This window comes from Rosa chinensis, chromosome 6 (assembly GCF_002994745.2).
Source record: "Rosa chinensis cultivar Old Blush chromosome 6, RchiOBHm-V2, whole genome shotgun sequence".
Classification (NCBI taxonomy): Eukaryota; Viridiplantae; Streptophyta; class Magnoliopsida; order Rosales; family Rosaceae; genus Rosa; species Rosa chinensis.
In genome coordinates, this window is record NC_037093.1 from 19,824,561 (window position 1) to 19,849,987 (window position 25,427).

Below are 25,427 nucleotides of genomic sequence, written 5' to 3' on the forward strand. Positions count from 1 at the left end.
ATATTTCTATTTTTCTCTATTTTAGAGAAAAATGAGTCTTTTTTGCTCCAACATATTCCCTATAACTATCCTCATTTTAGGGATAGTGAGAAAAAAGAAAACAAAATTCCATAAATTTACAGTAATCTCTCAAATTTTAAGGAAGAATTATGAAGATTTTAGAGATTGCTGTAAAATAGGGAATCTGTTGGAGTTGGAGAAGAAAAATTATGAAAAGTTTTGACTTTTGCTTCCATATAATACAAAAATTATAGATAAGTTATTGGAGTTGCTCTCACATCTAACTAGAAGGGACCGACAAACCGTCATTTACTAGCAACAATAACGCCTCTTCTTCAAAGTGTAGCTATACGACCACAGAACACCAATGATGGCCAATCACAACCAATTTCCCCAATCCCAACAACATATGCTATATGAGCAGAACATATCGTCTTAGAGAAGCCACCGACATCAAACAACCAAAACATGGAATAGAAGAATTGTGCTCAAAGGCGTAACTGCTTCAGAAAATATCCTTTATATTAATTTGATAAATCTTAACAATCATAGTAGTTTGAATGAAACTTTTATTTATTTATTTGGAAAAATTTCAGTTTACTACCCTGTGGTTTGCACTCAACATCATGTTAGTCCCTCCCCTTTCAATTTCATCAGTAACACCCCTGTGCTTTCAATTTCGATCAGCCGTGTCCAAATTTTACTGTGTCGTCCAATTTGAACGTTTATTTTGATGGTGGGGCCCACTTAAAGGGCTAAATTTGTCATTTCACACAATTTCCTTAAAAAAAAAAAAAAAAATCTAATCAGAGGACCCTATTCCTCCATCTCCACCCACCTCCTCTCCCTTGACCCTCATATCAACACCAATACCCAATCCCAACCCATCTCCTATTCGGTCATAAAAAAAAACCCATCTCCGATTCCACTCTCCGACCTCCAAACCCTCTTTGTCTCCAAGCTTGGTGAGCTTATCAAATCCGGTGAGTCCCGACGTCAAAACGAACCGAGGACCAAGCTAGGAGCCTCGGCATCCCTCTCTCGATCCTCGACGACCACCCGAAAATCTATCTGGCCATTGACGACGCCGACGAGGTCGACCCCAATCTGATTTGGTCAAGGGCTGCAGCGGTGCGTTGTTAAGAGAGAAGATGGTGGAGGCTGCGTTGAAGAAGTTCGTGGTGGTCGCCGAAGGGACGAAACTTGTGATGGGGCTGGGAGGAAGCGGGCTGGCAATGGGTTGTTCTTGAATATGGCGATCGCGATGATCATTGCAAGGAAGGATGGAGTGGATGTGCAGACCAAGTGATTGGCTTTTTTTTGGGATTTTGGTGGTGGTGGTGGTGGAGGTGAGTGCTGGAACCTCTGATTTGTACTTGTTATGTGTTGTGCAAAATATTTATTGGTGTATTGTTAGAATGGTGATATGGATAATTGATAGAGGTTTGGAGGTCGGAGAGAGTGGAATCGGAGATGGGAGGTGGGTGGAGATGGAGGAATGGGGTCCTCCAATTAGATTTTTTATTTATTTATTTTAAGGAAAATTGTATGAAATGATAAATTTTAGCACTTTAAGGTGATGTTTGTTTTGTGGGATTGGATAGGATTGGATTGTCTTATATAATAAAACAATACTTGACCCATGTTTGGCAACAACATGGACTCTTTTAAATGAGACTATGGAGTCCCAAAATCTCCAAAACACCTTCTACAACAATCCCACCAAAAACCATGGGATTGTGGAAGCCTCTTTCACTTGTTCAACTTTTCCCTTCAGTTTGTCATTCTCTCAACACTCTCACCTAAACCTACAATTCAACTCCACCCTCTCTATGGAAGAACGGAGCTCAAGGAAGAATGGGAAGCAACGATGAGTTGAAGTCGGAAGTGCTGGAGCAGATGAAACAGCAGCTCGCCACTGACGCCGGTAAAGTCATCGTCATGTGGATGTCTATTTTCAAGAGAGTTTTGAACAGAAGAATCAAGAAATTAAACCCAGAAAGTATGCAAGGTTTCCAAGAGTGGCAGTCAGAAGGATACTTCCTCATAGCTCTGTGTCTTCCTAATCCGACGTGCTGGGTTTCAATTTTCGCGTGGAGAAGGCGGTTTGTCTCTAGCAGTCGAAGGTCAGAAGCAACTGCGGCTCTGCTTTGCACAGAAGGTCGGAGAAGAAGGACCGGCAGGTCTGGGAACCGGTGGGAAGTCTGGCGGCTTCTGGCAAAGGCACCACAAGAAGGAGGTGCAAGGATGATGGATTTCGATTGCGAGCTTTAGTCCAGGCAACACCAAATATGGGTCAGATTTTAGAGTAACATATCACAGGTTATAAGAGTCCAGGACAGTTATAGAAATTAAGGAGGATCGGAGCATCACAGTCCTGGGAAACAAACATCCCCTAAGTGGGCCCATCTGTCAAAGTAAACATTCAAATTGGACGGTACAGTAAAATTTGAACACGGCTGATTGAAATTGAAAGCACATGGGTGTTGCTGATGAAATTGAAATGGGAGGGACTAACATGATGTTGAGTGCAAACCACAGGGTAGTAAATTGAAATTTTTTCTATTTATTTATTTTTTTGAATAAATATTTTTTATTTTTTACGATGAACAAAGTGAACCTAAACAAAGAAAACAAAAACTAAGAGAAGCCACATAAACAAAAAGCCCTCATGTGTGGTTCAAATTTACAGTTGAACAAATGAACAATTAATAATAGACGTGAAAGAAAAATATGTGAGAACTACCTTATTGTTATCCCATGCAGTAAATATAACACAGTAATTGCATAATCAATTAGATGGCTAGGTGTAAGCGCATTTCGTGCCAGCAATCATCCTTGCATGATAACATTATATAGTCGAAGGGCAATGATATAGGGCCTCAATGAGGCCTAAGATTTGTGGCCTCAATCCTAGGTGTCAAGCCATGTCACCTATACACCTCACTAATTTGTCAAATCATGTCATGTCATTCTTGAATAAAAAGACTATTTTATCCTTTCACAATCTAATGACTCTAAATTATTTTAGTTTTCTTCTAGAAAATATATATTATTATTATTTATATATATATATATATATAATTCGTCTAAAAAAATTTATATTTATATATTTTTGTGAATATATATATATATTTATTTATCTGTAATTTGTCAAAAAATATATATATATGTTGTTGAATATATAACGGCTCTAAAATATTTTGACTTTCTTCTAAAAAATATATTGTTTGGTTTTTTTTTCCTTTCTTTCTTTTTCATTATTTTGGATTTTTTTTCATTATACATATTCAAAAAAAAATATGGGTGTATATATATATATATATATATATATAATTCGTTAAAAACAAAGTTATATATATATAATTCGTTAAAAACAATGTTATATATATATAATTCGTCCAAAAAATTTATATATATTCAATGGAGAATTAATGTGGTGTATATATATTAATATTGTAATTGTAATCCATGAAATCTGGTAAATTGAAGTAATATTTAAATATTTTAATAAATAAATGTATTAAAATTAATGGAAGATTAGTTACCTTACATTAACAAGTTAATTTGAAAAGTAAAAAATTAAATTGAATTCACAAAAATAGAAAGAAAAAGTATTTAAATAGTAATTTTAACTCATAAAATCTGGTGACTAAAAACCTAGATATCTAAATTGATTGGGAAGTTGATATCTGAAAAGAAATTGCTTAATATGGAATACAATATATGACACATGAGGAAATTAATTTTTGAAAGTATACTTGTTTTGTTGATCCCAAATTTTTCAATAGACAATAATGATTTTTAAATGTGAATGATAGCTTCTATTTTAGTGTAAATATGTCATTAGAAAAAAGTTCCCAGTGAACTCTACTTGTTCATTATTAGCTACTTAGTACTTTTTTATTCGTATAAGACATATTAGTAATTAGCTGACGTTCAATTTCAATGTGAATGATATATGGCTTTAATTTTAGTGTGAATATGTTATTAGGGAAAGATTCCCCGTTGAACTTTACTATTGGCTACTTAGTACTTACTTGTTCGTGCAAGACACACTAGCTTATTTTAAGTTTCAATGGATGATGGCTTCTATTTTAGTGTGAATATGCCATTCGGGAAAGGTCTCCAGTAAACTTTACTAGCTCATTATTAGCTACTCAGTACTTATTGTTCGTGTAAGACATACTAGCTAACTTTAAATTTCAGTGTGGATGATGACTTCTATTTTAGTGTAATTATGTCATTAGGAAAAAGTCCCCAATGAACTTTACTAGCTCATTATTGGCTACTTAGTATTATTTGTTACTGTGAGACAATGTGGATGATGACTTCTATTTTAGTGTAATTATGCCAATAGGAAAAGATCCTCAGTAAACTTTACTAGCTAATCATTGACTACTTAATACTTACTTGTTCGTGCAAGACATGTTAGCTCTTTCAGTTTCACTAGATGATGGCTTCTATTTAAGTGTGAATATGCCATTAGGTAAAGGTCTCCAATGAACTCTACTAGCTTATCATTGGCTACTTAATACTTACTTGTTTGTGCAAGACATTTAGTTTTTTCAATTTCAGTAGATGATGGCTTCTATTTAAGTGTGAATATGTCATTAGGTATGAACTCTACTAGCTCATCAGTGGCTACTTAGTACTTATTTGTTACTGTAAGACATGTTAGCTGACTTTAAATTTCAGTGTGGATGATGATTTCTATTTCAGCGTAAATATGCCATTAGGGAAAAATCCCCAGTAAACGTTACTGGCTCATTATTAGCTACTTATTACTTATTTGTTTATGTAAGACATGTTAGCTGACTTTAATGTTAATATGGACGATGACTTCTATTTTACATATTCCTTAATTGCACTTTTTCTTTGATTATTGCTGTGTTATACACCTATTGTTCATTGAATTTCTACATAGTATTAATAACATTATGATTGTTTTTTTATGTAAAAATAAACGAACAGTTGTATTAATGAAGTCTCACTTGACCTTTAAGGAACACTTCCTAATGTTGTGTTTGGATAAGACAATATTATATTATCGAGAAATTTTGAAATGATGGAATCTAGAATTTTATCAATTCAATTTATTAATGATATTTTCTTACCTCTTCAATTACCAGATTTCATAGGTTTTAATTACGATTTCAATACATTTTCTTTCCATTTTTCTGGATCCAATTTAATTTTTGACTTTTCTAATTAACTTGTTAGTGTAAGGTAAACTAATCTTCCATTAATTATATTAAATTCATTTATTAAAAGAGTTTAATATTACTTCAATTTACCAAATTTGATGGGTTATAATTAAGATATTAATATATTTTCTTTCCATTTTTGTAGAATCAATTTTAAATTTGACTTTTTTTTTTTAATTTTGTGGGTTAGAATTATGACATTAATATATATATAAATTTCTGTACGAATTATATATATATACATATATAATTATATATATATATATTTATACACACAAACACATATTTGTATATAATTTTTTTTTGACGAATTATATATATATATATATATAATTATATATATAATGAAAAAAGAAAAAGAAAAAAAAACCAAAATAATATATTTTATTTTTAGATGAAAACCAAAATAATTTAGAGCCATTAAATTTTAGAAGGATAAGATAGCCTTTTTACTCAAGAATTACATGGCATGATTTGACAAATAGATAATGTGTGTAGGTGACAAGGCATGACACCTAGGATTGAGACCACAAATCTTAGGCCTCATTGAGGCCACAAATCATTTTCCATAGTCGAATTCTAACGTTGACATCAAGTATCTTAGTTGTCTCATTATTTTCTTCCCTCTTGGCTCCTTTGCTTCTGCAACTTTGCTAACTTATATCTGATACTGCTGCCAAAAGTTTATTGTTTGAGAGAGAGAGAGAGAGAGAGAGAGAGATGGGAAACATTTTTGCTATATACAAGCCCATCTTGCATGGACTAATGAAGCTGGCCGGGGTGAGACCCCAAACCCTAGAGATCGAACCAGGAACTGTAATGAACTTCTGGGTTCCTACTGAAACCAACTCGAAGAAATCGAAGCCAGCCGTGGTCTTTCTTCACGGTTTCGCAGTGGACGGCATCATAACATGGCAATTCCAAGTCCTATCTCTCGCCAGATACTACGCCGTATACGTACCCGATCTCATCTTCTTCGGTGGATCCATTACGGATAAGCCCGACCGGTCGCCTGAGTTTCAAGCCGAGTGCGTAGCCAAGGGTTTGAGGAAGCTTGGGGTGGAGAGGTGCACCCTTGTGGGGTTGAGCTATGGAGGCATGGTGGGGTTTAAGATGGCGGAGCTGTACCCCGATTTGGTTGAGGCCTTTGTTGTGACTTCCTCCGTTATGGCTTTGAACAAGTCCGTCAGCGACGCCGGACTTGGGAGGATTGGGTTCTCACGGTGGTCGGATTACTTGCTTCCTGACTCGGTCAAAGGAGTGAGAGACCTTTTTGAAATTGCTGCCTACAAGTTTCCTCATCTTCCTGATTGGGTCTACAGACACTATTTGGAAGTATGTATATATAGATATATCTTCATCTTTCTTTTATCAGTTTTACCTATCTTTTCATGCCTTGAAATTCAATCCATGAGTCCTGGCAGGCAATGTTTGACAACCGAAGGGAGAGGGAAGAACTTCTAAAGGCTTTGGTCATCAGTGACGAGGATTTCACCGTGGCTAATTATCCACAGGTTTGATCGATCTTGCTTTATACTAGATTAATTATTCATCCAAGATTCATAATTACAATTAGATTTCCGATCTTAAGAGTTTTATAACTTCAACCTTTATTGTAGTTCCACCATGCATGCATGATGCATCTTTAGGTTTCCAATATTAGTTCATGCAAGTTTCATTTAATTTTGTGATCCACTACAAGTTTCATTTATTTTTTACGACACACATTGTACGCCGTAATAGACAATTTGACAGCACAAATAAGTGTGTCGTAAAAGACAAATTCCTCTTGTGACACAAAATGTGCATCATAAAAAATATTTTTTGCACATCATAAAACACTCTTTTGTGTGCTGTGAAAGATATTTTGCAACTTTGATTGTGTGCCATAAAAGACAATTTTGCGTGTCGTAAAAGTCCTTTTTGCGTGCCTTACAAAACCCTTTTGTGAATCTTAAAATGACCTTTTGCATGTCATAAAAGACCCTTTTGCGTGTCGTAAAAGATGTTTTCATTCACTCTTCTAATAGAAAATACTTTCAATTAAACCCTTTTATTCAAGCATAATAAACAAAAGCATTCCTGTAGTGAATTATATCAATTAAATAACTTCATATTACAAAATCATATTATAACTAAACTGGTTTTCAAATATAGAACATGCTAGCTAGATTAGAATTTTCTTCAGATTGATTACATGAGTACTTGAAGGGGCAGATTATAGCTTGATATGATGCCACATGCCAACCATTTCCCATAAAGTCGTACATCATAGAAACTACAAAGACAAGCAATTACAAGCATTAGTGAAGTTGGCTCTTCAATCAGTAGAAATGAATAATCCATAAAAGTCAAAACAAATAACCAAGAGCACAAGAACTTTGCTTTTACCTTGAGGCCGGTTATCAGCATTCCAGAGTGCACCTTCCACCATTGTTATCTCATAACAACCCCCATTCCATTTACAATTTCTAACATTGGACATTTGGCATAATCCACAGTAACCCCATTATCCAAGTTTATACCCAAGGGCTCTGATAAACGCGATTCAAACATAAAGGACCAAATTTCATCAAGAACTGAAGATTTGTTCATTCTATCTATTCGCCAATTGAAGGGTATATTCAAATTGGACAAGTTTTGAAAAGGCATGATCTAATAAAAACAAATCTTTAAACTGCTCACGTCAAAATCAAAGTTCAAATTTAGCATATTACACACACACAATAACCCTCCCCACAGTCCCACCCCCACAATTGTCAACAATTGTCATTTCCAGAATTTGTTTCTTTACTCAAATCATGAAGCATAATTGAAAATACCAAGCCATTTCCTTCTCAAAACTTTCTTGACAACCAAACAAAAGCAAGTAAATTGCAATAAGAACTGTCACACTAAACCCATATTAGCAAAACCCAGTTACAGAAAAACCTCAAATTTTTGGACAATTTCTAAACCCCTGTATTCAATCTTGGCTTCTACAGAGAAAGATTCAACACTAGGAACAAAGCTTGATGACAAGAGAACAAACTAGCTCATCTTTTCATCCTGATCAGCAGTGGCGGATCTTGGATTTGAGAATTGGGTGGGCTACATATTCAAGTGTTTTTTTTTTTTGGGCGAAGCCCAATTTTTTTTTTTTCCGGTACAACTATGTACAAATGTAAGAAGGATGTATTAACGTCGATGGATGGTGGGAGGCGAGAGTATTTAAAAGAGAACAAGCAGTGACTGATAGGCTATAGAAACGAGAGTGAAAAACCTGAGAGAATAAGAAAACGAGGGCTCAATTTCTAATGAGTAATGGAATGGACGAAGAGGAGACTGGAGACTGGTCCCTAATTATTTTCGAGTGGGCTTCAACATCAAGACAACAACATTTTGATGATACTATATATAGAAAATGTTTTTTCTTCAAAACTTTCTGGCGGGCTTGAGCCCTCCCCATCAACTATGTGGATCCGCCGGTGCTGATCAGTATCAATTCATTTAGGAATCTAGGATATAGTTTAGAAAAGCTTGAAGACTAAATAAAACTCGACCAGAAAATCATGAAACATTCCTGTTCCATCAGCATCAGAATTTCCATGATGAATTAGGCATTGATTAACAAAAACATATAACATCTAAGTATCTATCCCACTTTTAACATGTCTCCTATATACCTTTAAACCTCTAATGGCTTCTGCTACTTATGTTCCCCATCAACAATGCAGCAAAGAACATTAAAGCAACCACATTTACTATGCTGACAACTTATGGTAAGATGAAAATGCATGAACTTAGACAACAAAAATATTACTCATAAGACGATAATAAGAGAGAGAATGTTCTTTTCTGATCAGAAACATGTCAAGGAAACACTGTTAGAAATCAAAGTTACAATGTTTCACTCTTGTTGTAGGACAAGTGTAAGAGAACAAGATAGACAGGAGAGAGAGGAAAGTAGAGTAAACTGATATTAGTAATTACTTGCTTTCACTGTGCCAAAGCCTCCCCCGTAATATAATAAGATCAAACCATATAAGTTACCAAAGTATAATAAATGTGTAAAAGAATTTAAACCCCAAAGTTATTACTTACTATAAATATATCATTAACCTGTTAATTCTACTCTATAATATACTGAGAAGAGTATCAATCATCAAGTGGGAAAGTTAAACCAAACAGAGTCCATAGCATACTAAGTGAAGAGTCTTGAATAGATGATTTAAATAATTGAATTTTAAAAAAACTTTCTGTATGCATTACCAACATATCCAACTTTCATCCCCTTACACACACACTTAGGTTTTCTATTTCTACATGAACTGCCCTCAAATTAGAAATGCATTGCATGTGCAATCCATGAAATTTTCAATAAATAACAATTCAAGTAAACCTAATTTCTAAGCTTTGATGCCCGGCATAAATACAAACTGTTTCCTTCTATTAGTCATCAACTACTTTTCAACATTCTTCGGTCTATCAAAACCTTCTGAGGTATGTTCTCAATTTCAAGTCATGAACCAGTTCAAACAAAACTTACAACTACCCCAGAACAATCAATAAGGGATGGCAACAAAAGGACTGAACAAGCATTTGCAGATTATCTAATCTAATGCACAAGAAGCAACAAGTAGATATACACCAACCTAGAAACATGAACTTAATAGACGGTGAATAATGAGGATCATGAAATTAAAAACCTGTGCTATGAGTAAACCATTATTTATATACAATCAATAGATATCTGTAGCACCAGGATCCCTACCTTTTGTCCTTCAAAGAAGCAATAACACCGGCAGCTTCGGTGGGAGAAACAGGTGATAGGGAGTTACCCCTAGAACTCAAATTGGAAGAAGAAGAGGTTCTACTCGGAGTTAAAGGACGAGAAGAGCTCGGGGAGTTAACAGAGTGAGGATAATAGGACTGCTGTGTTGGAGCATCCTCCTGACGTGGCTGAGCTTGTGGCTCCTGCGATCCCCTGTACATAAACACAATCAAAACCTCCATCTTCCAAAACCCAACCACATCAAAACCAAACTAAAATCACAATTCAATGCAATTCGCAACCAATCTAGCATACACAATCAAATCAGTTCATAAAAATTATCGCAGCTTCAGAAACCAATTCAATCAATCAATACATCAATTCTCACAAACAGTACGCAAAACCGTCATCTTCTATGAAATTGTTAAAATGAAGGATTCGGTATCGAAATTCACCGCTGGAATTAGAGAAGCTATGATTGAGAAAAACCCCAGCATACAAGGAAAAGCGAAATTACAGATCAAAACGGAGCTGAGCCGAATCGGAAGCAAGTAGAGTCTGCAGAGCAAAGAGAGAGAGTTGAAGAGGAGAAAGAGTTCGAGAGGTGGAGCTGGGTTTTCCGGTTTGGGTATCAACGGTTACGTCACCGAGTCATGGTCGAGATCGATGTTACAACACGCGATAACTTGGCCCTTACTTAGTTCTATCAATCATTCGACACAATCAAACCCTAATCGAATTGCAAAATCAACAAGAAATTCAAAACGAGCTGAAACACTAATACTATTTGGAATTCGAAACGAAAAGGTGAATCAACAAAATGCAGGAGAGAAGAGCTACTGAGAATTTAAAGCAGGAAATCGAAGATGCAGAGAAGGTGTTCGATGAAATTACCGAGAGAGTAATAACGAGAGAGAGAGACTGGTCTTGAGCTCAGAGTTCCCATTACTGAGCTCTAAACCTTGAGAACTTGAGCGGGAAGTAGATGTGGTTTTGGCGCCAGACGAAGTGAGCTTGAAAGCTTTGCAGGTGAACGGTGAAGACGAAGAGAATATGGCGGCTCAAATTTGAAGGTGATTGAAATCAGATCCCTCTTTTTTGTTTTTCTTTTTTCAATAAAAAAAATGTAAGGGTGGTTCTAGTTGGACCTCCAAATTTGTTATATGGACCTCCATCATTTTTTAATAGTTATTGGACTTTGTCAACTCATATAAAAAGACATATAAGGATACAGAAAGAGAGAGAAAAGAAAAAAAAAACTCTTCTTACCTCCCACGACAAACTAACGACGTTTTTCTTTTTACTTTTAAAGTATGTTCTTCCTTCAATCTCCCATGCTTGGATGCGAGATGAAACATTTGTAGAAATTTTTTAATTGTTATTGTTTTATATTAAAGTCCCATGTTTTGAAGATGGAATTAGATAAGTTTGGCCTTTATAGTTGTAAGCAAAACTACTCCTTATTTGTTTCAACTTTAAGAAGGGATAGATGAATGCAACAGTAACAAAAAATACTTGTAATTTCTCATTAGTTTGTTCTGCTGCTTCCCTTAGCTTTTTCTTCAAAGCTTATCTTTTCAATTCTCCATGGCTTACGACACTCCAAAATGTTGGATTGATTCATAGAACCGGGGGAACCAACATCAAAGAATCTCGCTTTTAGAAAATGCTCTTCTTCAAGTTCGAGCGTTAATACCCGGAAAACTCACGAGCAGCGTTAATACCTGAAACTTGACTTACTTGACCAGTCCAAATCTGCAATTTGGTCAATTCATTATGCTTCTTCTTATCTTAGTTGAATTAATAGAGATAATAATAATTTTAAAAAAAAATAGAACAAAATATTGTTGAAGAATAAATTTAATTATTTAAGGATATTTTGGTAAAATTAAGGAGGTGCACTTAGCTATTTAAGTATTTAAAAAAGTGAATTAGAGGTCCAATAAGTAGGAGATGTCCAAATAGCAAATTTGGAGGTCCAACTAGAACCCCCCAAAATGTAATATACTTCTATTAAAAAAATATTTGAAAAAAAAAAATTATAACTTATTTACGACATGTTAGAAAAATAAGTTGTAAAAAACTAATGAAATAACTCGTTTAAGACACACTTATTTGTGTATGCACGCTGTGAATGATCTGAATAAACACATTCTGACGGCACACATAATTTGTGCGCCGTAAATAACTGTCTTCATGTGAGCCGTAAAAGACTAATTTTGCTGTAGTGTGATTTTGATCCCTTCGACCTGAACAAATCACTATAACTTCACACTCTAGTTTTAACTTATCAAATTGTACTCCAAATAAAATATTTATTATTATGAATAAAGACAAATTAGGAATAAGAATAATATCATTATAGACCCTGAACACGAATTATTAGTATGGAACAATAATTGTTCTAGATATACATAATAATGATAAATATGATAATCAACTTCAGTGATGGGGATACTGACTTTTTTCTGTCACACATTTTATGGCTATTCATATATACACAACTGCACAATGATATCAAATGCATGAATTAATGATCTTTTATCCAATATAATTAACCATAGTTATAAGCTGAGAATTTCATTTTTGACCTATATTGTACTACAGTATATTCACACACACACACACGCAAAAATAGTTAATGTCCAGTGAGCTGTAACGTGTATCCTTCTACATAACTCGATCGCTAAATAGTAAATACCAAGAGTCTACTCTCCGGCTACCCAGTTCTTCAATAATGATCATAATGCGAATTTTATATCAAGCAGGGTTCCTGAAGTTGGGGATGACCTTCTCTAGCTTATAAATTACCAATTAATAATTAGTCATCAGAACATCAACAAGATCGACATTATATTATAAATGGATGCGTCTCAATCCCTTCCAATAATTTTGCAGAGGGTGTATCTTTTGTGGGGAGCGAATGACAAGATCTTCGACATAGAATCTGCAAGCAACCTCAACAAGTAATTTTACAATTCCTTCAGTTCATGCATGATCTGATTCACAATAATTCATCTACCTTGATTCTAATACAAAACAACTAACTGGTCAATTCACCGAATTTTGTCATAGTAATGGGAATTTATTTTTTGTGCATATCGTAATCAAAACAAAACCGTATATATTATTGAGATTCTCAAAATTATATGAAAAGAAAAATACTTATGAGTTAAATTGTGATCATTGATAGGCAATTAGGCAACAACGCATCAGTCTATCATATAGAGAAAGCAGGTCACCTTGTTCAAATGGAGCGACCATTCGTTTATAACAGCCAGCTCAAGAAAATTTTGGCTTCTTTGTCCGAAGATGGGCACCAAGACTAACTAGCAACTAAATAGATTATGCAACTGGCAGCTGCGCGCTTGTTTGATTTTGAATTAATCCTAAAGTCAATATGATGACCTAAAGTCAATATGATGTGTTTATTATTAATCATGTACGGTTTTAATCTAGTGTGTAACTGTGTATTGAGAGGCTTGGCCAATAATTGAAAGTTGTAGTATACGGCTAGTGTTTTTTTTTTTTTTTTTTTCCCGATCAAAATAAGGACTTCATTAAAGAACGAAAATTACAATGAGAATGGTAACAAGAGCTTCAAAACGAAACTTTGCCCAATGGCCATGAATATGAACATGAATATTTAGTTTGAATGTTTTCATTAATGTTGATTGTATTATATATATATATATTTTTTAAATAATGGCAATTCCATTAATAATAGCACATGCCAAGAAGGTCATTACATACTCACCCGCTAACACATAACAATGGCCAGAATAAGGATTCATGGAGGAGCCACAGTGGACAAGGATTCGTTGATTGTATTATATTATGAAACAAAAAAAAAGTTTTTTTTTTTTTTATAATCGAGCCACTAGGGTGAATATATATTCATCGAAAGCCAGAATAGGCCATTACATACAATTCCGCTGCTATTTAGACAGACAAGAAGATAGTGGTAGTACCCACAATGGTATATAAAAAATAGACCAACTCATTGTACAATCAATACGTAGACATAGCGGGATCCCCCTTTGGTACTACGCCGGAGGCGCTAGAGAGATCTGGCCCTTCCAACCTACTCTTAACCAATAAATCTAGTTGCCTATAGACCTCAATTGGTGTACCACTAGATCCACTGAGAATTAAGTCTACAAGACCAGACCAAATGCAAAAACTAGATGCACAAAGGTGCCTAGAGTGTCCCTGAAACGGAACATTATTTTAATTAAGACAAAAACTAAATAACAAAGTGATTGGCCTAACCCTAGCTCAAATTAAAGCCCACAGCAAAGCCCAAAAGAGCAGCTCCAAGAGAAGAGGCCCACAACTGCAAGGCCCATTAGGACTTGGCTTGAGCAAGCCTAGATGCCATCTCCAACCTGTGCAGATCCGTGCAGCTCCTTCCGTACCGTCGCCGATGCTGTCCAGCCACGCTGTCCACGCCACCAAAGCCATCCGACCCAGCATCACTACGAAGCACCGACCTACGCCGCTGCCCAGATCACCAAGAGCCACGCCGCTGCGCAGACCAAACAGGACCACACCATCGCTTAGATCGCCAGGCACCGCCGTCCCTGCACAACACAACCACCGCCTACCATCATCTGGAAACTCGCCTCCGCCACCCAACCAAACCTTGAGCCAATAACCTCTCTCCAGAACTCTCCGAGCGACTAGCCTTTCAAACACCTGTCCGGCAGCGGCCCATTAGAGGCAAGGAGGACCCTCACCGAGCCCGAGCGCCGCTGGACAAGCGAAAAATTTCAAACCCTAGACCCAAGAGTAGTCCGGGTTTTTTGGAGCTTCTCTCGCTTTTTTATGAAACAAAAATAAGTTATAATCGCTAAATGCCATTTAATTTAGTGGCATAAGTTTACTCTTTGTAATTGAAAGGTCGTGAGATCAACTCATAAAAGACTAGTTGTTGTAATTCTCAGTTATTTGATATAATAAAAAAAAATTATAATCTAAACAGCCTATACATTGAATTTTACACGATAAAAGAAAAATGAAATATATAAACTTTAGAACCATAATACTTTTATAATAGCGACATTTCACCATAAATATATGCCTCTTCAAACCGAAAGACTCTTTTCTAGCCATGGTCCACCTTTAACAACTTGTACCTCCTCAAAGGTTCACATTGCTGCATAACTAATAGCAACACAAACTGGAGGAAAAACACATCTCTAAAGCAAAAGATCTTAGAAAGAACACAGCTAAAGCAAAAGATCTTAGAAAGAAAAATTAATATAAAAAAAATAATGAAATTCACATTGCTTAATTTGCAATTCACACTCATTCTTTTTTCTTTTAATTGAAATTCTTATACAAAGACAAATTGAAAATGCTAAAATAAGAAACGAGGATTGTGGATTATAAAGAACGCGCCTCACGCGCCAAGGAAAAGAAAATCAGATCTCGTGGTTGGCTCTCCCGGCCGGCCGTAGCCAGTGAATCTACCGCTGCGTCTCGGTCCGGGAGGGGCTCTTTGCTTTCTTCTTAGTTTTTCTAGAGTGATTCGTGGACTTCCAGATTGGTGGGGCGTGGTCAGAGTAGGCTGGGTTCGTGGTGGCGTGGCTCGGAGATCGTACGCTTCCATGGCAAGGCAAGGATGGAAGGATGATGCTGGGGGATCGTGGTTACGGCGGAGGGGATGTGCTCTGTCCAGATCAGTCCGATCTGGATTGGGTCTCTTCGAACCGATCTGGGTATGGGTTTGTTCGGCTGGGCTGGAGTGGTTCCATGGTTCGGACTGGAGGATGGCCTGATGATGGCGGCGGTCCGTCAAGGATAATGGTTGGTTGTTGGCTGTTGGCCTTTGGGGTGGGTAGATCGATCTCGATCGGTGATACTGGGTGAACGTAGGTGAGGCGCAGCGATAGAGTGGTACTCGCTGCCGGTGATCGATGTCCATGAAGCACCGGAAATTTGTGCTGTGGATTGGGCTTCGTTCCGCTGTTACTAGTATTTTAGGACTTGTTTTTTTTGTTTTTGTTTTGTTGCTAATAAGACACTTCAGGATGTGGCAGTGACAATCTTCCCTTTGGTCTTCTAGTGGGACATTCCTTTCTGGGTTTTGGGTCAGCGAAAAGTCTGGTAGTACCATAGACGAGCATTTAGGCCTTCTAGTGGGTCTTTCCTATATGGTTTTGGGTAGGAGGCGATGGCTTTTGGAGTAGTGGTGAATTGATGGTGTTGACAATAGGGTGGTAACGGTGTTGGGTTCACTTTAGTCTCAGGTTTGCGTGTCCGGTAATCTTTTTGGTTGGGTTTAGGTCACAATGAGTGTTGGCTTGGTCGATCAAAACCTGGTTAGGTGGATTCTGAGTGGCGAGTTAGTGTCAACACAAGTGAGTTGTCTAGTTTCAGAGTTCTTTTTGGCTAGACAAGAAGGGAGATGTCAAAGATTCACTGCTCCTGCGCTTGTTGTCTTTGCCATATAGTTGTAGTGCAAGTTTTGAGTCAGTCATTATAGAGTTCCAGTGTGAAGTCTAGTGGCCATTTCTGTGTAAGAAATGTTGCCCAAACTCGTTGTAACCAGTTCATTATTAATGAAGTTCTTCTTGATAAAAAAAAAAAAAAAGGAATTTGGATTATAAAATAGGAAGTGTGGATTTCACTATCTGTCTAAAAATTCACTTTCTATACCCGAAAATGCTGATTGCAAAAAGTGATACTGTTAAATAGTGATGAGCGTGGCTGTGACCCACTATTGTACCGATATTGTTCCAACTTAACCACCCAGTAAGTGTTAGGTTTTAATTACAAAATGCCGTGATACAATTGGTTTTGATTTACCCACTTATAAGTTATATTATATTTTGTCACTTTTTCTAATATGAGATATTTCTTCTCCAACACGCTCCCTCATGTGTAACCTAAACCTAACTATATGTCTAAATCAATTAACAAACCCAATTTTCACATTAAAAATTGGGACACAAGTCTCATATTGCCAACTTGGTCAATATAACAATCCAAGGCCCACATCGGATTTGGTAATAATCTAATCGAAATTTTTTGATGGCAATATAAGGAACCCAAACTCGGGTCCATGACAATTGGAAACGCAATTGGAAAAAGGCCTGCTGTTATACCATGTTAAACAGTAACAAGCGTGGCCCATGGCCCACCATTGTAACGATACTGTTCCAACTTAACCACCCGGTAGGTATTGAGTATTAATCATACAAGGTCTTGGTACAATTGAGTGTGATAGACCCATTTACAAATTATATTATTTTTTGTCACTTTTCTAATATGAGATCATTTCTCTCCAACAGATACCAAGCGCAACTCCTTTTCTAAAGTAATTTTGAAACACATGATATACCATTACCCTCCATTTTAGAGTTTCCAGCAACTGCAATGGTCATTACCATTACCAATGCCATTACCACCCTAACATAACATGGACCCGCTAATTTGGTTGCAAAATGTTGCACTCCTATAGCAATTTGCATTTTTGGGATGCGCGCAATGTTATATAAATAACTAGTAACTCCAGATGCATTTGGAAAGTGACCATTATGAACCAAAAACTTATGTAGGAAAAGAAGTCATCGACTGTTGGTCTCTCTTTCTCTCACTTTCAATAAATTTCTTAGATTAATTAGCTCCTTTTTCCTTTGATGCATTTTTTTATGAACTCGATTTGCAACATGGACTGGAAATCGAAGCGGTAACTAGTATTATGGACTGCCATTATTTCTTCTTGTTATGTATAAAGGAAGCCAGGAAGACACTATAAAATATCTAGATCCTTTTGCTGTTTGGTCCTTGGAAAACGGTACATGTACGTTGCCAATAGCAAAGAAGCACTTCAAGCCTAAGTAAAATGTCAGCTAGTGGGGAAGCGGGAAGGTCTCTGATTCTCTTTCGCTCTTTATCTTTCACTGTGAACAAAACGATCCTCTCCTTCAAGGCTAAGCAATAATCAAAGATATAAAAAGCAATCTAGGCAGATGGATCGAGCTGAACTAGCAAGAACAAATTGATAGCACGCAGAAGGAAGAAACAGTAGTACATAGGAATTATTTAGATAATGGACAAGGAGAGTAGGAAGCCAAAGAAAGAAGTTGGAGGTAGGAGCTTGATTGATTTGGTCTTCTCTTGGTCTATTAGAGATGTTCTCAATAAAGATCATTACAAAAACCAGGTTTGCCCTCTTATGTGATTAGTACAGCTAGCCCCATTGTTGTCAGTTTTCATTTCGTTTCATTTCCTTCCAGTGGATTTCCTTCATAGGTTTTTGGTAAATGATCAAAAGATATGATTGTGGGATACGATTAAATTTCTTGCTTGATGAACATATGCTTTCAGTTTATGTTATGTATAAGTTTAGATGCGTTGTCATTTGTGAAGTGTTTTCTCATTTAAGATGTATATTGCATATCCTTGTTATCAATTAATGGAGTATCTTGTACTTAAAATGCTTGTGTCTGTCATTGAAAAAACAAAGAGGAAGGTACATTGAAAATTTGAAATCTTCAACTCAACTCTTGAAATTCTCAAGTGTTTCTCACCACCTAACCATTATGTTGCATTAGTAAATTTTGATTCCACTTAATCCGCCAATATCCTAGCCTATGGTAGCTAGATTGCAGATTTTACAGTGATAGGGGAATCCTTATTTAGCTTATGTCTTTCTATGATTGTTAGTTTGTATCTTTATACGTTTGGTTTGTGCACATTTTCTTTTATAACAACTTACCTAGCTATTGTTGATCCACCAGGAAAGCAAAAGATAAGTGTTAACAATAACTACGTACTTATCTGCATTTGACATTAGATAATGTTTATGAGTGACTTGCAGGTAACTACGATTCCTGAGACGTTCTCGACTGTAACGAGTTACATGAAAGCATTTGTTCCTTCGCTTCTTGAGGAAACACATGATGAATTACGCTCAAGCATGATGTCCCTGTCGCGGGCACCAACTTGTGAAATTCTAACAGTTGAAACTTCCAAGGATCATAAACCTCCCAAAGACTTGTTTTACCAAATTACATATAAGAGGAGACAAGGAGAAGATTATGTAGGAGCATATGAGCCAGATGTTGGTGATATCATTGCCTTGACCAATGTGAGACCAAAATACATTGATGATTTGAATAGATCCAGAAATTCTTATCTTATTGCTTATGTTATTGGATCACAACATGGAAGTTCTGATAAGCTTCCGATACTCGCATCAAAGTCTATCAATGGAGGAGGAGAGTCAGGAAACAAAAAGATGAAGAGCAAGAGTGATACACTTTTTGCTGTTTACCTCATGAACATGACAACAAACGTACGTGTATGGAAAGCTCTGAACTCAGAATTAGGCTCAAACACAAATCTGTTTAAGAAGGTTCTGCAAGTTCAACCACCAAATTCATCACATGTATTCTTCTGAACTTTTATCTCTACTTTAACATCATGAACCTCAATTACCTAAGTTTATGTTTCAGATCAGCACATGCATGTTGTATTCTCAATGTTAATACTACTTTATGTTTGTTTCTCAGGGTCAGAATTCTTGCACAATTTGTTTTTCCAATTATAACGGCTGCCCTGAGCTTTCTACTAGATGGCCCACAATGTGTTCTGATCTAAATGATTCCCAAGAGGCTGCAGTTTTGAACTGTATCAGTTTGAGTAAGTGCCATCACCAGAATACGGTCAGGCTAATATGGGGTCCTCCAGGGACTGGAAAAACAAAAACAATTGGTCTGTCACTATTTGCTCTATTTCAGTTAAAGTGCAGAACACTGACATGTACTCCCACCAATATTGCCATCGTAGAAGTGACAACACGGCTCCTGAGATTGGTTAACCAGTCATTGGATTATGGCAAGTATGGACTTGGAGATATAATTCTATTTGGGAATAGGAGGAGATTGAAGATTGATAATTATGATGACCTTCTTGAGGTATTTCTTGATCATCGTGCTAAAATTCTGTCCAAATGTTTTGCCCCGTTGTCTGGTTGGAAACATTGGCTAGAGTCAATGATAGACTTACTTGAGGATCCAAACAAACAATACTCATTGTATTTGCAATCAAGAAGGAAAAGATACAATTATAAACATGAAGATTCTGATGATGAAAATGATATTCTAACGTTTGAGCAGTTTGTGAAGGAGAGACAGTACTCACTGTATTTGAAAAAGAGAAGGGAAAAATACAATAAAGACAGTGATAATAGGAGCTCATCAAGTGATGATCACAATGGTTTTTTGACACTTGAGGAGTTTGTGAAGGAGAAACAGTATTCTCAGTCTTTGAAAAAGGGAAAGGAAAGATGCGACAATGACGGTGAAGATACTGATAACACAACCTCATCAAGTGATGATGGAACTGATGTTTTGACGTTTGAGGAGTTTGTGAAGGAGAAACAGAATTACATTGGTGAGAATCTGAAGCTGTGTATGGTAAATTTGTACACTCACTTGCCAACTTCTTGCATTTCATTAAAGGAGGTGAAGGACATGATTAGAGCTATTAATTTTCTCGAGTCAATTAAATCTTTACTGTGTCAGGGGGTTGGCATTACTAGTGAAGGGTTCCAATTGGTCCTGAACAGTTGTGTTCATGTACTGAAATCACTTCGTGCATTTTCTGTTCCAACTTCTAATGATAGTCAGACACTAAGGAACTTGTGTTTGGAAAATGCTTGCTTAATATTTTGTACTGCATCAAGCTCTGCAAAATTGTACACGGAAGGAATCAAACCACTGGAACTTTTATTCATTGATGAAGCTGCTCAGCTTAAAGAATGTGAATCAGCAATCCCTTTACAACTACCTGGCCTTCGGCATGCTATTCTCATAGGAGATGAGAGGCAACTTCCTGCTATGGTTAAAAGCAAGGTTTCCGGCCATTTTGTCCTTCCTGCTATTTACTTTTTCAAATTTACAGAATTTTTTTAATCATATAGTCTTAACATCTTAATAACTAGACACATATTGACATGTCAATTAGATTGCTGAGAATGCTGGTTTTGGAAGAAGCTTGTTCGAAAGACTAGTCCTATTGGGACATGAGAAGCACCTTCTCAATGTCCAGTATCGAATGCATCCATCAATCAGCTTATTTCCGAAAAAGGAGTTTTACAATAATCGGATATTGGATGGTCCAAATGTCAATGAAAGAAGCTATGAGAAATGCTTCCTTGAGGGAAAAATATTTGGATCCTACTCCTTCATAAATATAGCTGATGGAAAAGAAGAACTTGATCGTGGACACAGTTCGAAAAATATGGTTGAGGCTGCTGTTGTCTATCAGATAGTTCTTAGCCTTTACGAAGGTTAGCTGTTTTAAGATGTGTCTGGTTATCTTTTTGGATAGATATATGATTTTTCAGTTCCCTTAGTTTTCTTAATTTTGTTTTCGCACACAGAATTCACTCGAACAAAGAAGAAGGTTAGTATTGGGGTAATATCACCTTACAAAGCCCAAGTCAATGCAATTGGGGAGAGAGTCAGAGAATACAGTACGGATCATTTAGCTGGAACTGGCTTCACTCTAAGTGTGCGGTCTGTTGATGGATTCCAAGGTGGTGAAGAGGATGTGATAATCATCTCCACTGTTAGATGTAATGGGAATGGATCAATTGGTTTCCTCTCAAATCATCAAAGAACAAATGTTGTACTAACACGTGTGTAAGTACAAGATTTTGTACATGTTATTTGTTGGCATTCCCATACAAAGCTAGTGAAGTATATCATGACAATTCATCACTGAAGAAGCTGGAAAAGGGCCTAATACTGATCTCAAATATGTTACAGGTAAATGCATCTCATGAGTCAACATATGCATTGGGATTGCAATATGTGTTGCAATCCTTGAGTCAGTCCTAGGTGTTTGTTTTTGGAAAGTATCTTTCTATTCTTAAATTTTATTATGCAAAGATTTTTTTTCACCAGTTAAAATCGTCCCATTGAAGACCTAATTGATTTAGGTCTGTTTATTTTAATTGGCAATCTTTTGTTAAAAAGATCTTTCCTAATAGGAATCAATTAGGGTTAGACGCATTGATTGTACACGATTCTTTCTCCATATAATTCTGAAAATATGGTCTAGGTTTAGAGAGCTTTTAATTTGCATATCATATCAATTTGCATGTGATTGATGCATATATTGTGGGTCTAAACTCTCCAATTCAAATAGTGTTTAAGGAAAGGAGTTTAGAAAATCTTATCTGCATTTAGAATTGTTTTGAATACATATCAGATAAAAGATTGTGATTGCATGTTGTTTTGAAAAACCTTTCCATGTTTATCTCAATCGGTGTTTAATGTGATTGGATTGAGGGGGAGTCTTTATCTTCTATAAAAGGTTTTGAAACTGCATTATGAGAGGAAGAGTTTTCTGATTGAGAATTTTAATTGTGCTGCATAGTCTGCACTAACTGTTTTACAAAACTCTCATTGTTTGTTTGATTGATTGATCATACTGCTTGTTCACTGCATTCATCACTTGCATATGTGATTGAGATCAGTGAGGCTTCAAGGCAAGATTGAATTTGAAGGCGTGTCCAGATTTCTTCATCTATACAGATTGCTTCATAGTTGTTTAGAATAGGTCTTTTACAGTTGTGAGCAAGTTAGCATTGTTGCTAGTCAATGTGGTTGTGTTGAATACCACTACTTGTGATCTGTAACGATTTGATTCATATTGGATTTGATTCTCGTGTTGGCTACGTTAAAAGCCACGCAGTGAAGTTTCCTCAGTGGAGAGGTTTACACTGCGTCAGCAATTCTTGTGTTCTTTTATTTGTGTTGTTGCTTGTTTGAATAACTGTCATTACTCAAACTCTATCAATTTTGTTCCATCCGGTAATTACAATTGGCATCAGAGCGGGTTCTAAAGCTTTTTAGTAGATCCGAGGACATGATGGAACATGAATGTGACAGAGCTGCTAGTTCGATAAAGTGTCCCCCATATTTTGATGGTGAAGATTACTCGCAATGGAAGATCATGATGAGGTTCAAGCCTAAGAAAAAGGTACAAAATTTTGCTATCTCTTCTGTTAAAATGAAAGATGTGGATGATAGTGATTCTGTGGATTTAGCTTTACTAACCAAAGAGTTTAAAAAATTTCTGAAAAATAAAAACTCTTATGGTAGTACTTCAAAAAGTATATCTGAATCAAAAAGGGGGCAATTATCTGAAAAACGATTTGACAAAAACCCAAAAGTCAATAATTTTGATAAAGAGAAGCGTTGTTGAAAAACCTATACGTTATGAATGTGGTGGTATTGGTCATATCTCTTCTGATTGTGGAAATAGAAAATATAGCTCACAAAATAACAAGGCTCTTAAGTCAACTTGGAGCGACAGTGAGGAAAATTCTCAAACTGAGAATGAAGAAGAGAATATTGCTTTCATCTCCTCACCTTATCATGAGGCATCTGACGATTCCAACAGTAAAGGTAAGATTTTTGATATATCAGATGATGTGACTAATGATAAGTGCAGGGAACTGTATAAAGCTTCAAGAGTGATGTTCAAAAGAAATCTTAAACTTGAGAACGAGATTGAGCAAATCAGAAAAGCAAAGATCAAGGCCGAGTTAAATCTTGAATCATGCAAAGAAAAATGGGAAGGTGAACGCTTTGCTTACACTGACAAACTTGATATTTTGCAGGATAAGATGAATTCCCAAAATTGGGAGGTGGAGCATATTGAGTTGATTGACAGGATTAAAACCCTTCAGGTTGAAGTTAAAGCCCAATCAAATCTGAATATCTCACTAACCTCTAAAATTGAGAGTTTGCAGGTCAAGCTTGAAGAGTCTCAAGAAAAGTTCAACAAATTCTCAATAGGGTCAGATTTGGTTTCCAAAATGATTGGAATTGGAAAACCACACACCAACAAGAAAAGGTTGCGGCATAAAGGTGCAAAAATCAATCGTTCTAACTTTGTGAAAGGTGTGAGCTCAAGTGTGCACTCAAGCTCATCAAATGACCAAGAAACTCATCCCCCAACTCTTCCTCAAAAGCCTAAATTTGATTCAGCACCTCCACCTCATCAAAGGAGAACTCAGGTAAGTTCTGACAGTCACATCTCTGTGCGTCAGCCTAGGTATGTTCATAACTCAAAAAGTTTCACTCCCACTTGTCATTTCTGCGGAAAATTGGGACACATACGTCCTAGATGTAATATGCTCCGCAGGGTCACTCAAAATCAGAGGAAAGCATCAAAAATAGGCTCAACTGCATCGCTGCAAGCAGAGCTGAAAGAGCATCTGAAGTTGATTAGCAGGATTGCAATCCCCAAAGAGCAGAATTTGAAGCAGAAGCAAATCTGGATTAAAAAAGGTTCAAATAATTATTTTTCTGCTCATATGAATAATCTTGATAATATGCTTGAGCTTGCTTTCGTTCCTACGTACTGAACACAAATTGTCTAATTTGTTTACTAGGCCTTTAGACAGAACTCAATTTGAATCACTTAGAAGCACCGTTGGTGGATGCTCTAAGTATTGATACTCTCACTTCGCTTGATCCATTTTGCATGCATTCATGTTGTATGTCTTCATGGTAGTATAGGTGCATTATTATTTACGTTTCTGCATTGTTAGGATCAGTTTCTGGAAATTCAAGATTGTGATTTGTATCCCTAAGTGTCTGACAGATTAATTTGAACTTAGATTGATGAGGGCTCTACTCCTTTTCTTAAATCTGTGTGCAATGAGCTGCTTAGCATGTTTTGAATTTGTTCCTGCATCACTCTGTAATTGTGAGCTTGAACAACATATTCTCTATCACCTTGAATCCTCACATGCACACATACTCTAAGTGGTGGTAGGTCATATTTGTTGGTTGGCCTGTTCTCAATACTCTTGTACGGAATATTTCCTTATTTTTGCTGCTCCTTGAAAAAAAAAAAAAAAAAAAAAAAAAAATTTATATGGAGCATGGCCAGGCTATTGCCAAAGTAAACAGCCCTCGGTCGTGACGAACGATATGAGGATTGGGAAGAAACAGGAATGGTTTGGTCACCCCGGTGGATTATGAGACTATTGACTCGAGTAGATGTGCTCTTTGGGATGTCCTTGTTACATCTAGTACCCTAAAGTCATCTGACTTGGGAGCTGCTAGCTTAATACTCGTTACATGGGTCGTAGTCTTCTTGAGCAAAAATGTTACTTTGTGTGAAAGGCCAAAAGAAAAATTCAAAATCATGCCCTCACGGTGTTATAAGGGGGAATATAGTTTACGTGCTTAAATTTGTTTCGTATGTGAGGCTTGGTTTTCAGGTTTCCACAAATATTACACACCCCATCTTGAGATATGTTCACTCTTCACAACAAGAGGTATAGAATACTCGATCACCCTCTATCTTACCTTGTGATTGTCGGAATCAATTCACTCGTGTGAACTTATTTTGTTGCACTCTTGTTTATGATTAAGTGGTATTGCTCTTGTTGGAAAAGCTATGCGAATTAAATCTGTTCTTAGCAT

At 36.4% G+C, this 25,427-nt stretch overlaps 2 protein-coding genes across 2 annotated transcripts; both read left to right on the forward strand.

Annotated features, from left to right (window-relative positions):
* Nucleotides 1-5,847: 5,847 nt before the first annotated feature.
* LOC112173675 (epoxide hydrolase 4) lies at nt 5,848-13,360 on the forward strand. Its single transcript, XM_024311356.2, has 4 exons — nt 5,848-6,542; nt 6,632-6,721; nt 12,859-12,926; nt 13,154-13,360. Exons 1-4 carry the CDS (start codon nt 5,928-5,930, stop codon nt 13,287-13,289), a joined length of 909 nt encoding a protein of 302 aa, XP_024167124.1. The 5' UTR covers nt 5,848-5,927; the 3' UTR covers nt 13,290-13,360.
* Nucleotides 13,361-17,789: 4,429 nt separating this feature from the next.
* LOC112169414 lies at nt 17,790-22,157 on the forward strand. The gene is made up of 5 exons (XM_024306436.2): nt 17,790-18,133; nt 18,791-19,360; nt 19,485-20,828; nt 20,941-21,265; nt 21,359-22,157. Exons 1-5 carry the CDS (start codon nt 18,020-18,022, stop codon nt 21,622-21,624), a joined length of 2,619 nt encoding a protein of 872 aa, XP_024162204.1. The 5' UTR covers nt 17,790-18,019; the 3' UTR covers nt 21,625-22,157.
* Nucleotides 22,158-25,427: the final 3,270 nt, after the last annotated feature.